Source organism: Sebastes umbrosus, chromosome 19 (genome assembly GCF_015220745.1).
Source record: "Sebastes umbrosus isolate fSebUmb1 chromosome 19, fSebUmb1.pri, whole genome shotgun sequence".
Classification (NCBI taxonomy): Eukaryota; Metazoa; Chordata; class Actinopteri; order Perciformes; family Sebastidae; genus Sebastes; species Sebastes umbrosus.
In genome coordinates, this window is record NC_051287.1 from 4,331,805 (window position 1) to 4,345,018 (window position 13,214).

At 40.8% G+C, this 13,214-nt stretch overlaps 1 protein-coding gene across 6 annotated transcripts in view; it reads right to left on the minus strand.

Annotated features, from left to right (window-relative positions):
• The window catches only part of LOC119478289 (netrin receptor UNC5D-like), a 208,023-nt gene that overhangs the window by 18,920 nt on the left and 175,889 nt on the right, over positions 1–13,214 (minus strand). For all 6 annotated transcript variants that reach the window (XR_005204413.1, XM_037752926.1, XM_037752925.1 and 3 more), the window contains exons 8-13: positions 12,949–13,113; positions 12,568–12,600; positions 9,282–9,467; positions 4,972–5,121; positions 3,068–3,286; positions 2,207–2,291 (exon numbers count right to left, since the gene is read on the minus strand). Coding sequence is in view for 5 of the 6 variants with exons in the window: in XM_037752926.1 (XP_037608854.1) it covers positions 2,207–2,291; positions 3,068–3,286; positions 4,972–5,121; positions 9,282–9,467; positions 12,568–12,600; positions 12,949–13,113 (838 nt within the window). In the remaining variant the exon portion in view is untranslated. The remainder of the gene's footprint in view (positions 1–2,206; positions 2,292–3,067; positions 3,287–4,971; positions 5,122–9,281; positions 9,468–12,567; positions 12,601–12,948; positions 13,114–13,214) is intronic.

The window sequence follows — 13,214 nt, forward strand, 5'->3', positions numbered from 1 at the left end:
GTTGAGGTTTTTTTGCCTCCTGTTATTATTTCAACAGAGTGCTGTGTGAAACTGCATCGCTACGCTGTTACCAATCAACAAAATTAAAATAGGTTAAGATGCTGCTGTCTAAATATACTATCACACATCCAGACAGCAGCGGCGGCCCTGCAGCTGCACTTTGGTGCTAATCAGCCGCCGGCTCACAGGAAACCAAGGTTACCTGCTGCTCGGAATATGATAATTAGCCAGATTGGCTGTGAACAAAGATTAAAGATGGTTATTTAGCGTCTCTGATTGTGGTTATGAGAACAAAGAGGTATCACTCCGGGATGACGGTTGAAGTGTAGATAACAAATTGGGGGTTATTATTTAAGTCGTGGCTCATAATGTGCTGAACACACAACATGCATCTTTCAATTTTTCACACAGCAGCATCCAGCGAGACATTCCTCACTGTTTTTTTTGCTCAAACCACAATGAATAACATTTTGACAATACCTCATTGGTGTTTGACAGTCTGTCTGTCAAGCTCTCACGGAAGTATGGAGACAGAGTTTAACAAAATTACAGCCATTAAACTAAGTTGGGGATTCTGGGTAAATAAATAAATAAAATACAGGGATTATTATTTATATTTAAGGGAAAATATCTGGGTTCCCGAGGCTTAGTAAAGTATAAGCACTAAATAAAGTCGGTAAACTCAGGACAGCACAAATAACATGACATCAAAAACAACCACCAACCAAAATGTTAAAAGGAAGCCTCGTCACACTACAGAGTAATCGGCGCCTCCCTGCAAAGTACGATCACAAAACGAGGCTGATAGTGCTCAACTCATCGACTCAAACTTGTGAGAGTCACATCCTATCAGGCATTTTTTGTTGTCACACACTATGATTCTGTTCTTGGACTACCCAACCGCCCTCCCGCTGAGCTGGAGAAGATCACACACAAAACAACCTCGTAAAGCCCGGAGGACGGACGAACGAAAAAGCTCCCGCGAACACCTGAAACCGAGCCAGAGCTGATCGATTCCTATTCTCTTGCAGAGGAAAGCTGCGTCTTATGTAGATGGCCGCGTTTGAATGGGAAGAAAAGGATCCAATTTCTCCCCTGGACTCAGCGGCTGTCAGAAGATAGGCTTTGAGTGACAGCTCAGCGGTGCACGGCTCCTGCAGCTTCTTAAACGGCAGCCGGAGAAGTAAACAGCATCAGGCTTATCAGAGCAAAGCAGGAGCCTGGAGGGCAGCAGCTTGGCTCAATTGGGGAGACTTGAGGCGGGGGAGTGTATAACCAGCCCGCTAACTGAGCTCCGAGCCACAACCTATAAGTCACCTTTTGATCTCTATCTTTACCCAGATGACCCTCGGCACTTAATTCGCGGGTGGAGGTGAGGTGAGGTGACAGTTGAGTTTCATACGGCAACTAAATGTCACTTTTGATTCTCCCTGGGACGCAGAAATCGAATTTCATTGAGAAGCTCAGGCGGCTAGCCGTTGTTGTTAAGGCACTATCTTGCTAGTGGGGTTTCACACAGACATGCTGACACATTGATACTGTCTGCTATAAATCAAGAACACGTCTAAAAGACTGACTTCTGGTTGTCAGATACCTTTTGAGGCTCTGTTGCGAAGAAGTCAAAGGTATTACAGCCTCTTTTCTTATCTATCACACCATTTCCACCTCAAGTAATAGCTTCGTGAAAATCTTGACGGCAAAGTTGCACACTCCTTCTGGCACTCATCTTAAACTTTGTAGCCAAAAAAGCTAATCAACATCACCAAACATCGTGACTGCACAAAGTTAACCACTCCAAGCAGTCACGATGGAGAGAGATAGTGTCACAGTTATGTCTATTAAACACAAAACAGGCAACCAGAGTCGTGGAGTGTATCTTTCTCTGCTGAGACACTTGCTTAAGGCAGTAATGCAATCTGTCTGCAGCTGCCAATGTATTTGTGACACATCATGTCCTCCCCTGTTGTGACTGCAAGATGAGCAAGGACCCCTCGCTGGGCGGGTATACGTCTGTGTGTGTGTGTGTGTGTATACTGTACATGGAGCTGCGTATTCTCCGGATCTGTTTGTGGTGCATGTTGAGCAAAAGAGAGGAGGAGACGACGTGGCGGGGAGAGGGGATGAGGGATGCGGTGCGACGGGTTGAAAGATTAAAAGCGAGCAGCCTCGAGAAGCAGACTGCGCCGCCTCAGTGAGAGTCCCTCACCTGCTGTCCTCCTGGTTGATGATCATGTACATTTCCCAGGTAATGTCTTCTGCGATCCCCCCATGAGGCACCAGCAGACTGATACCTGCAGAGAAGCAGGCACGCAAAAGCTAATCAACACACAGCCAGACATGCACACGTATGCACACACACCTGCCCGGCTGTCAGGTCTCTTTACTTGAAGGTGACAGCCAGAGAGGTGATGGCACCGGGAAAAAAGGTGACGGAGGAAGGTCCCGAAGGCCTTGAGTCAACGCTGCCAGCAGTCCACAAACGCACGCACACACTGACTGTCACGCATGCACAGTATTCTACTGTATGATAAACAATTACTGCCAATCTACACTGCAGTTAAAGGCCCTCAAGGGACAGGATGATGAATGTAGGCCACGAGAAAGAGCTGCCTGAATAATGTGGCAGACTGAGCGTCACAGATTTGCATTACATACACTCATTAACATCTTCTTTATCGTCTGCAGTGTGTTCTTTCAAATGCATTTTAAATGAATCCAGTGAAACACAAACAATTAGAAAAACTTTCCTGAGAAATGTTGATTTGTGAGGAGCGGTTCGGTTAGAGATGTCGACGCTGTCTATCTTCATCACTTCAGTAAATAGTATATTCATGTTACTCGATCGATCGAAGACATTTCCACAAATCCGCTGCAGACCGACACTGACAAGGTCAAACAACTTATAAATGCAATACTAGACTCCCTGCATCAGCTTTGCTGCAGTTTTCGACGTGTGCTGCGTTATAGATTTCAGCTTCTCTTCCATTTCTAGTTTTATGTTGAAGGAATTTCAGTTTACACTAACAGGAACGCAGCGAATGTAATTCCCCCCCCACAGTGGGCTCACCTGTGTTAGGCACCACCAGCCTGCCTCCAGCATGACCGAACACGGCGGTTGCTTTGTGGTGAGGCCTGCTGGGAGTCAAGGAGACTTGCGGAGCGAAGAGGTTTTTGCCTCTTCGGCCCAGCGTCGTCCCAACTGCAACCCCTCTGTAGTCTGGAGCCAGGCCCCTTGGGAATGTCTGAGGGTGCGACATGACATGGTACTCTGCCCTTTCCACCACTCCTACAGACACAATGAAAGAACAGGGAGTGTGTTGCAGTTAAAGAAACTCAGATCATAAACATTAGAGGAGAAAATACAGGAAACTCCAACAGAAAGTTAGACACACATGTAACAGTTACAATAGCTCTTTTGAAGATTACTCTAAAGGTTGAATACAGTATGGTGCCTGTGAAACCAATCACTCTCCAATTCACTGTCCTCAAACACCAAAGGTTGTCCAATCATCGCTTAGCAACTGAAACTAGGCTCAGCAAGCCTGTCAAGCTTCGAGTTCGTCCACAAGCTGAAGCAGTGTGTATGGGACTGTAGTAAGAGCGATACTCATCATTTAAAGAGGACCTTTTATTCTTATTTTCAGGTGCATACTTGTATTTGGGGTTTCTATTAGAACATGTTTACATGCTTTAATGTTCAAAAAACACATTATTTTTCTCATACGGGCTGTGCTGCAGCTCCTCTTTACACCCTCTGTCTGAAACGCTGTGTTTGAGCTCCTTTCAAATAAAAAAGCTTTTAAAATAAAATTTTTAATTGTGTTAAGAAATGAAGCGAGTCTCTTGTTGCACCAAAAATGAGAGAGTCACTCCATGTTTACTTTATACCAGACTCCATTGCATTGTAAAATATTATAATCAGTTATATTAATTAAACCTTTAATTAAACCTAATTAAAACTCTTTGTTTTATTATTAACTCAGTGTAATTAGATTTTTTTCAGTTTCAAGTTTCAAGTGAGTTCAGTCTTGTAACTGAATAATGAGTGGACAAAATGTCCAATCGATTGTTTACTCACCTCATCAAATCATGTTATTTAGAAACGTTGTCGGCATATTAGCGTATACTTCCCAGCATGCATTTTAAGGTTAAAGTTCTTCAGTTATCCCTCTCTTTTCTCATATGAAGAAAGTTACAAGATGGACGCGTTACATGGTCTTCTCTCTGATCAAAATTAAAACTATGCAAATCCTGATGGAGATTGGTGTGTAACTTCAGCGACTCCCTGCTGTGGGTCACGTAAAAGCTAAAATTACTAAAACAAACATGAGACATCGAACTCAGTGTGATCAAAAGTGAAGTGAAGTTCAATTACTAACTGAAAACTCCATTATGGACTAATTTTAACTTGGAGTAAATTAACATAAATGAAAATTCAAAGTTGGATAAACTCAAAGTCAAAACATAAGAAATTAAGTTAAATTACCTTTTTTAGTTTGTTGCCTTGAAATTATGACTTTTTTAAAATGTTTACGGTGCAGCGACAGTTGATTTTTCTGCCAGCAAAACTGATGCTTTCTAGCTAGAAATGAGAAGCCTGCTTTTGTCTACCTCTGTCTGAATTTAAGGACCCATTCTCTCAAAAAAGACCATGAATTCAGAGGTAAATCTGTATCACTGTAAACTGCTTACGTGCTGTGCAAGAACGAAAAGCTTGAGCAGGTGTTGCAACAGTAACTACGGAGGACGAGGCTTAGCGAATGGTCAATTCGTGATGCCCTTCAAGGTGATGACCATTTTTCTTTGTGTGACAGCTTTCTTAGAGATTGCCTCGAAGCAGGTTCAAAGCGAGATGATTTATCCTCCCGACTGCAGCGGCACAACGACTGTATACCGCTCTGTAGTGTTTGCCTTTCCAAAAGTAGTCGACCACCACAGGCATGAGCTTTCATAACACTTCTATTTACTGACCTTTGACCTTGAGATCAGGCAGCGGGTCAAGGAGCGAGCGCTCGGCCATCAGCTCCTTGTCAATAGAGTCCTGGAAACACATGGGGCTGGTGTAGGTACGCGACACTGTCAGGTCAGGTTGCATGGAGGAATTAATAAGCAGAGGGTTCGCTGCAAAACACACAAAGAGAAAATGCTAATTACTGTCAACAATTTTAACAATTACATTTGTGGAGAGTGACACTTTAAACTAGACTGCCTCTATCAACAATAATTAAACCTAAACTGTGTCATAACAATTCATTTATATCCTCCTATGACTATTACTATAATATCATCAAACACCTACTGTTCCGATGTCTCAGTTGTCAAGTGACATCTGGCACATGACAACTGCTGGGGTGTGGTAATATACCATTTGATTATATTACAGATTAATTAATAGAGTTTAGTATGTGAATATTTAAATATTTATTTACATTTACAGCTTCAGGGGGTGCAGACAAAGTTAAGGGTGTTGCTGTAGCTATAGCCGGTGATGCACTGAATCAGTCCCATACTGTAACCAGTTGTATGTATTCATGTATGCTCATCTTCTTTGAAAACGTTAGATTCAGTACATCATGCTGCATTATAATTTGTCTCTGGTGCAGGTTGCAGTTTTTCAGGTTTTTTTTTTCATTGCAGTTTGTATGAGAAAGTTGGTTTCTCTTCCTTTTACGACCGCAGAATGGAACATTGGTACGTTTTTCATTATGAGGCCATATTACACAAACTGCCTCCTTATCTATGTTCTCTACTAAAACTATCAGTAGCTGCAACCTTTGGTCATGCGGACAAATTATGTACATCATTCCTAGAAGTTCTATTAAAGTTTTTGTCATCTTTGTGTGCGCTACAGAGTCATTTTAAACTACATTATTTTATAAGCATGAAAGCATAAAAACACTGAATGTCTTCTTACTGAACACCATTACTAATTCATTGGTTGATGCAATTTGCTGTTTGTTTTTAAGTCTGTTATTTGTGCTTTTATTTGTGAAACTTTCTTGAAAGTATCCTGGCCACGACTCCCTCAGAAAAGAGTTTTAAAATCTCCATGGGACTATGTAAAGGTTATATAGAAATAAATGTAAATAAAATAAATTGGGCTGTCAAATTTAACGTGATAGTGAGGAAACAAAGGGGCTCAGTTTTAAAGCTGGTGTGAAGATACTGGCATCATATGAAACTAGAGAACCCAAGGAATCCATCGGTACCAAACATGTCATACTAGCTTGTCGCGAAGGAGGTTAAATAACGCTCCAAACTTACACAAACTTTTGGCGAGGAAAAACTGTCATGTCCATTTTCAAAGTGATCCCTTGACCTCTGACCTCCAGATGAATGTAAATGTGTTCTATGGGTACCCACGAGTCTCCCCTTTACAGACATGTCCACTTTATGATAATCACATGCAGTTTGGATTAAGTCGTAGTCAAGTCAGCACACTGACACACTGACAGCTGTTGTTGCCTGTTGGGCTGCAGTTTGCCATGTTATGATTGGAGCATATTTGTTTTTGCTAAATGCAGTAACTGTGAGGGTTTCTGGACAATATTTGTCATTGTTTTGTGTTGTTAATTGATTTATAATAATAAATATATACATACATTTGCATAAAGCAGCATATTTGCCCACTCCCATGTTGATAAGAGTATTAAATACTTGACAAATCTCCCTTTAAGGTACATTTTGAACAGATAAAAAATGATTAATTAGCGATTAACTACTCCCTTGGAAAAGAGATTTTAAATCTCAATGGGACTATCCTGGATAAATAAAGGTTAAATAAAAATAAAATAAAATAAAAGTACAGTACGTTGTACTGGAATTAAATCACAGTATCTTGTGAATCAATCAAGAAACAGAAAGAAACAGAAAAACAAAGTTTTTATAGATAAAAGGTCTGTTTATTGTAAGGTGAAATGTTTTTGTGATTAATGTTTCAGCGAGCATGAAATGACGACGAAAGACACGGTTAAGTAAACAGCGTGGTTTCTCTTAATGAGCAAAGTAGCCGATTTATTTTTGTTGGGAATTGGGCGAGCGGTTGTCATAGCGACTGAGGATCAAGGACATGATTGCAAAAAACGAAATGATTATTGTGCAACTACTGTAGAAAGGGTGTGCTGTAGCAGGCTGCAACATATAAGGAGGGGAGGGAACCTTGGGTTTTATGGAGGTTCGGCAGATTTAGCCCCTCTATCAAGGAGAACAGGGACCAAGATTAAAGCTTTCCCCGGCTCCTGCTGTGTTATCAAAATGAACTTTATTATGCCCTGCTGAGAGCTGTTGCTGTGGCGACCCATAATGCCAGCCTTGTAAAAATATGCCTCAATCTGTAGGGCAAAACACACCACGCTTCTGAGCTCTGATGTCTCTGTGTTTTGGAAACACGGGGCCACAAATGCTCCATTCGGGAACACTAATAAATTACATTTTTAATTTTGGAACCATGAATAATTAATTGAAGTTTTGTTGTATGCAAGATAATACCCCAAAACAGCCGCTAACGCCACAAACCGACTCCGATCATACACCTCTTGTTTAATATTTTGCTTAAGTGGTGGTACAGAAGGTCTAAGTAATAATAGATACGAGTTAAATGGTAAAATGGGCTTGTTACCGTACGTTTTCAGTGAATGCTTATTGCTTGGGGTATACTGATGTTTGCAATAAAGCAATAAATGCATGGTTTGCTTTATGGATTAAGCTTTGTTATTGGACATTTAGTGCACTACAGCACAGACAGCGAGAATCTCCGAGTAAACAAACTGAAAAATTAAATCCAGTCATGTTGGCCCCTAAAACATTTTAATAATTGATGTAGTTATATCACAATACAAAGGAAATGCATGCATAATTCATATATATACATATAAATACAAAACTGTATGGCTTGCTTGCATGTTGTGTAATCTATATGACATAAAATGACATTAATATGTGAGTGCATTTACAGTATTTGTGTGCAATAGAATCAGAACCACATCTTGTATATTGTGGTCTCCTCAAAGTGTGTATGTGATGTATATTTTATATATATATATATCGAGAGACAAGCTGAAAAATGAGACCTGGTCTCCCTTCTTCATTCGTGCGTAGTTCTCGTGTTCGGAGGAGAATGACACTTCATTTATATTATAATGCCATCTCGCTGTATTAGCAGGCAAAACTGCAGACTTAATTTGATTTCTGACGGATTTTCAGGGTGTTTTAAACTAATTAGAATTGTAGGATTGCAACCGCAGTCAAAAAGCTACTTTTCATTTTGTTATTTTATGAAAAGGAAATCAACCAAATCCTCATATTCTTGACTACGATCACCAGATTGATATATTAATAACACAGTCAATATGCATGTATAACTTGAGCAAAGACACTTAATGCAGATGCCATCTTCACTGGGTGCAGGACTGTATTTTTTGTGCCTGTTTGGTCATTTTGAGAATCCAAATGAACCCACTTGAGCCAAAGGTGGGTGTAGCGGCGCAGCAGGGGTTGTATTTATGCAAATGAGGTGGCGAGGAGCAATTTTAGTACTTGTTTTTTAACTGCTCTTTAACAACCTCTTATTGCAAAGTCAAGTGCAAAGGACACTTTTCGTATCTTTAGATGGTGAAGAGGCTCTTTAAAAATCACATAAACCTCTTTCATTTATGTTGAATTTATTTTTCTAATATAGATTAAAAACTCTTTTTTTTCTATCTAGTAGACGTTTAAATGAATATCAAAACACAAAGTGTGTACTGAGCTTAACTAGCATTATCATCCACAACTGTTGGGTCTACGTACTGTATGGGGTCGTTCTCTTTTATTTTATTACAGTTTTTCTCAGTCGCTTTCTCATTTTTTTTTTTGAAAAACAATAAGATTGTGTCCAAAATTCCATACTAACATGCTATTTAGTACACTAAAACAGTGTATGAGATATTTTAGATCGTCTGAATTCACTCTTGTTGTTCATGAATGAATCTGTTAGTGTGTGGTGTGCTGTTTTGGCCAAATTGTTGCTCTCCACACACTAATAGAACAACAATGTTAAATTTAATATAACATGTCGTTATGTGTGGGCTCTCTCACAAAATCTGTGGGCCAGCCTTTACACAACTTTTCTTGATTCCCTTCCATCCGCCCTCTGATTAACAGCCTCTTTTATCCACTTTCTTCTGTTACTACTTTGGATACAGCATGTGGTGGGTAGCACTGCGTTCACAGCGAGATTTGGCATTTCAAGGCACTATTTGGAGCGTAAATCGGATTTGTAAGACGCTTAGTCAGTGGCTCACCTTGACGAGAGGTCTTGAAGCTGAAGGACTGGAAGCCCCCAGTGAGGGCGGAGGAGTCGATGACATCGACACCGTACTCACTCTGGCTCCGTCGGTAGAGAGTGACAGCGACGATGAGCAGCACCACCGTCACCACCCCCGCAGCCAGGCCCGAGTACAAGGCCACGTCGCTGCTGCTCTCCACACCTTGGGAAGTAAGAGTAACAGAGTAAGAGAGAGAGAGAGAAGCAGATTTTTGAGGGACTCTCTAAGTCTGCGGTGCTTAATTAGGAAGCTGGGAGACATTTTCTCCCAGAATAAACTGAAAATCTGTGTTGCTGAGGAACATGGGCTGAGTTGAGGATATGAAAGTGTTCTACAGGAGGCGAGTCTACCTTGGTTTCAAACTACTTTAGCGCCTTTTTTGTTCTGTATTCCTAGTCTGCCCTGCCTCCTGATGCACAGCTTCATTGTTCCATCGCGGAGTGTTAAAGCTACTAATGAGGAACCTCGGAAGGAAGGCGATTATAATCAACCCGGCACCTGACTGTCATTTCAAACACTGCTTGGCTCTGGTGTTGGAGGCACTCTGCGTTCCGCTGGGATAATGTGACAAAACCAATTCATTAAATTAGCTCATCGGCAATGATTACGCTCTATCTGGTCCCACCAGTACTGCAGCGTCCAACTCCGCAAAGAAAAAGAACGAGTGGGAAATAAAGGGGGCTGCTAGCTTGTTCTTGAAAGATAATGAGATCTGCGCTGAAACAGGACATGCTGAGAAATCCTCTAAGTAGCCAGAAGCTCAAATGAGGAGAAATTGACAAAATATGCAAAGCGGCATTAACAGCTACTGTAGCAGGTTAATTGGGGGCTTGGGAAGTTTTGGCAGCGTGGGTTGCATTCTTTTCCCCGTTTCTGACAAACAAAAATACGTAGCTGTGTTAAAGGACGAGTAAGGACAGCATGCGCCCGTAGGCTTAGTAGGTAGCACACTACGCAGCAGTAATCAACACATAAATGGCCCATTAGCGGAGACGGCAATAATGCATGAAGCAACGCGGATACACAGACACAAACCGCTGGCTGCTTGGCTTCAAATGCTTCTCCTGATGTGTTAAAAAATACATGGAAATCTACAGTATACTGGCACAGAGGCAGAACTGAGGAAATAACGACGGGAACGGTTGATAGAAATATTATTGTACCTTCACAATACAGTTAAACACACAATGTTTGTTTCAACAATACAGGAGTAAATGGTGTTTTACTTTAATTACTGTTGAAGGCCATTAACAAGTGACATGATCCAACATACAGTATGTTCTTGTAAATGGAGTGAAAATGGATGCAAAGGGTGGAGAAACTCTCACTAACTATCACAGACTACTGCCTAACCGTTTCGGTGGGAAATGTGTTACTCATTATTATTATTTGATTTTTTCCTTAGCATTATTATTATTATTTATTACACGGCTTTGTTGAATACTCCTTTCTGATTGGTCAATCACGGCGTTTCTAAGGTCTGTTATTTCTTTATAGCAGACCGTTGCTATGTGTAACATTCCGTTGCTATGTATAACAGACCGTTGCTATGTATAACAGACCGTTGCTATGTATATCAGACCGTTGCTATGGACGCAGTTCTGAGCTCGGACTCTGGCGGACCGTTTTTGTGTCAAATGACTGATCTCTTAAGTATCGCTCTGTCAGGGTTTATTTCACAACAATGACCGGCTCCCTTATTTATTCATTTATTTGTTTATATTTATCAATTTATGTATTTATGTATTTATGTATGAATGCATGTATGTATGTCTGTATGTATGTAGTTATTGAACTCACTTATCAACATTATTATTACCATTTATTTGCCTATTTATTTGTTTCTCTCTCCTCCTCGGACATACCTGCACAATCACATTCATATGGTCACATTATTCATATGTGAATATATGACACACATACACAACACTCTTTCATACATGCACACCAAGCTTGTAATAATTTAGAATTTTCAATTAGTTTTTATTTATTTTAATTTTTGACTTTTTCGATTTCAATTTAGGTTCAGTTTTTCACAAAGATTTGAATTTTTATACATTTAGTTTTGGTTTTAAAGTAGTAATCTTCGCGCTGCTTTAGTGTCCGATGTGAATCAAATGCAGCGTAGCGTCGTCTCCCGGAAGGACAAGTCCGTTTGGTTTCTGCGGTTCAATGTCAAGAGAGTTGATAGAAATTCATGCTGTCTTTTAACCAGGAAATATAGTTTCAGTTTAGTTTCATTTCACTACGTTTACTATAATAACACTTAAAAATCTCTACCATATTCAAATCATAGCGTCTGTTTCGTACGTCAAGGTCTGTATATTTCGTTACACCTTTGAATATCTAATTTATCACCTGTTTACACTATTTCATACTGACAAAATAAAAAAAAAAAATTGTTCTCTATGACACAAAAATCGTAACCAGCCTGGAAATTGAATGCAGAAATGCATTTCTTCTCTTATCTGCTAACATATATGCTGTAATGCATTTTCCACTTATTATTCATACGTCTTGTATTCTACCCGTCTGTCAGAACATCTGTATCTGAAATAACTTTCGCCTCTATTCTGAGTACGAGAGAATTCACAACGAGTCATGCAGAGTGTGTTCGTTTTCATCCCAACACCTGTCAGTGTGATTTATCCCTCTTTATGCTGTGGCTGCTTTCCAGACATCAAAATATAAGTGTTGTTTCCTATTTCCGTGGCTGCGTTTGGGTAAAATGACCGATTTACGCTGAACCGCTAGTCAGACATATTGCTCTCACTTACTGCCGGTTCACCACGCTGATAATAAGGGTTTGGTGTGTGAGGGTCCTCAATGAAAACATTGTTATGGCACTATCCTCAAAAAACTTTATGTTACTTTAACTCCAGTAAATGGTAGACGGTGTCGCCTAGCAACAGCTGGAACAAGCGGCCCAAGTATAAGTCATTTATAAAGGTGATGATGACGCTAAATAAGAGCAGTGAGGTCATATAAAAACAATGAACACCCTCCAGCAAATCAATAGAGTAATGTGTGGTCATTGTATAAACTTAATTATTGCATAAGTGTTCTTCCAGGCCATGCTTGTAGACAGTGATATCTTTAAATAGTCAAGTCAAGTCAATTATATTTGTATAGCTCAATATCACAAATTTGCCTCAGGGGGCTTTACAATGTGTTCAGGATACGCCACCCTCTGTCCTTTACAGTACGACCCTCATTACATAAACATAACAGATAAGATAATGGAAGCTGAGGAGGAACTCACCCTGTGGCTTAGCGTCATGTAGCAACTTTCGATCTGCAAAGACAGAGAAACATCACAGATTTGAGAGTTTCTCTTTGACCTTTCTGAACGCTACAAGTCTTGGCTGATTTAATTACTACTTGTGTATGCATCCACGCCTGTGCACACTGTGCGTGTTATTGTGCGTGGAGTGGAGTGGATAAATATGAAGATGGATGAGGGTGCCGGTAATGAGCATGATTATAATGACGATCATGATCTAGCCCACACTGCCAAAAATCATGAACAGTAAATCTATAATGACACAGTCCCTGAACACGACGGGACTGACAGTAATGATGCTAAACTATCATTTTCTCATTGTTGAGCGGGTGGAGAGAGATGGTTGGTGATGTCACCCACTCTGTGTGCAGAGGCCGCCGGTGCAGTTGTCTGTAGCCAGCGCCACGCCGTCGCACAGCCGTCCTCCGTGTTTGGGCTCGGGAGCGGTGCACTCTCTGCTGCGCTGCCTGTCGCAGTCGGAGCTACACACCGTCCACTCGGTCCACTCCCCCCAGCTGCCGTCCACTGAGGGAATCAGATGGAAAGGTTTCAGAATACAAGGATGCACATACACAGTTTTCATGTGCATCATGCACAGTTGGAGTCCCTTCAATGTGTGAACAAAA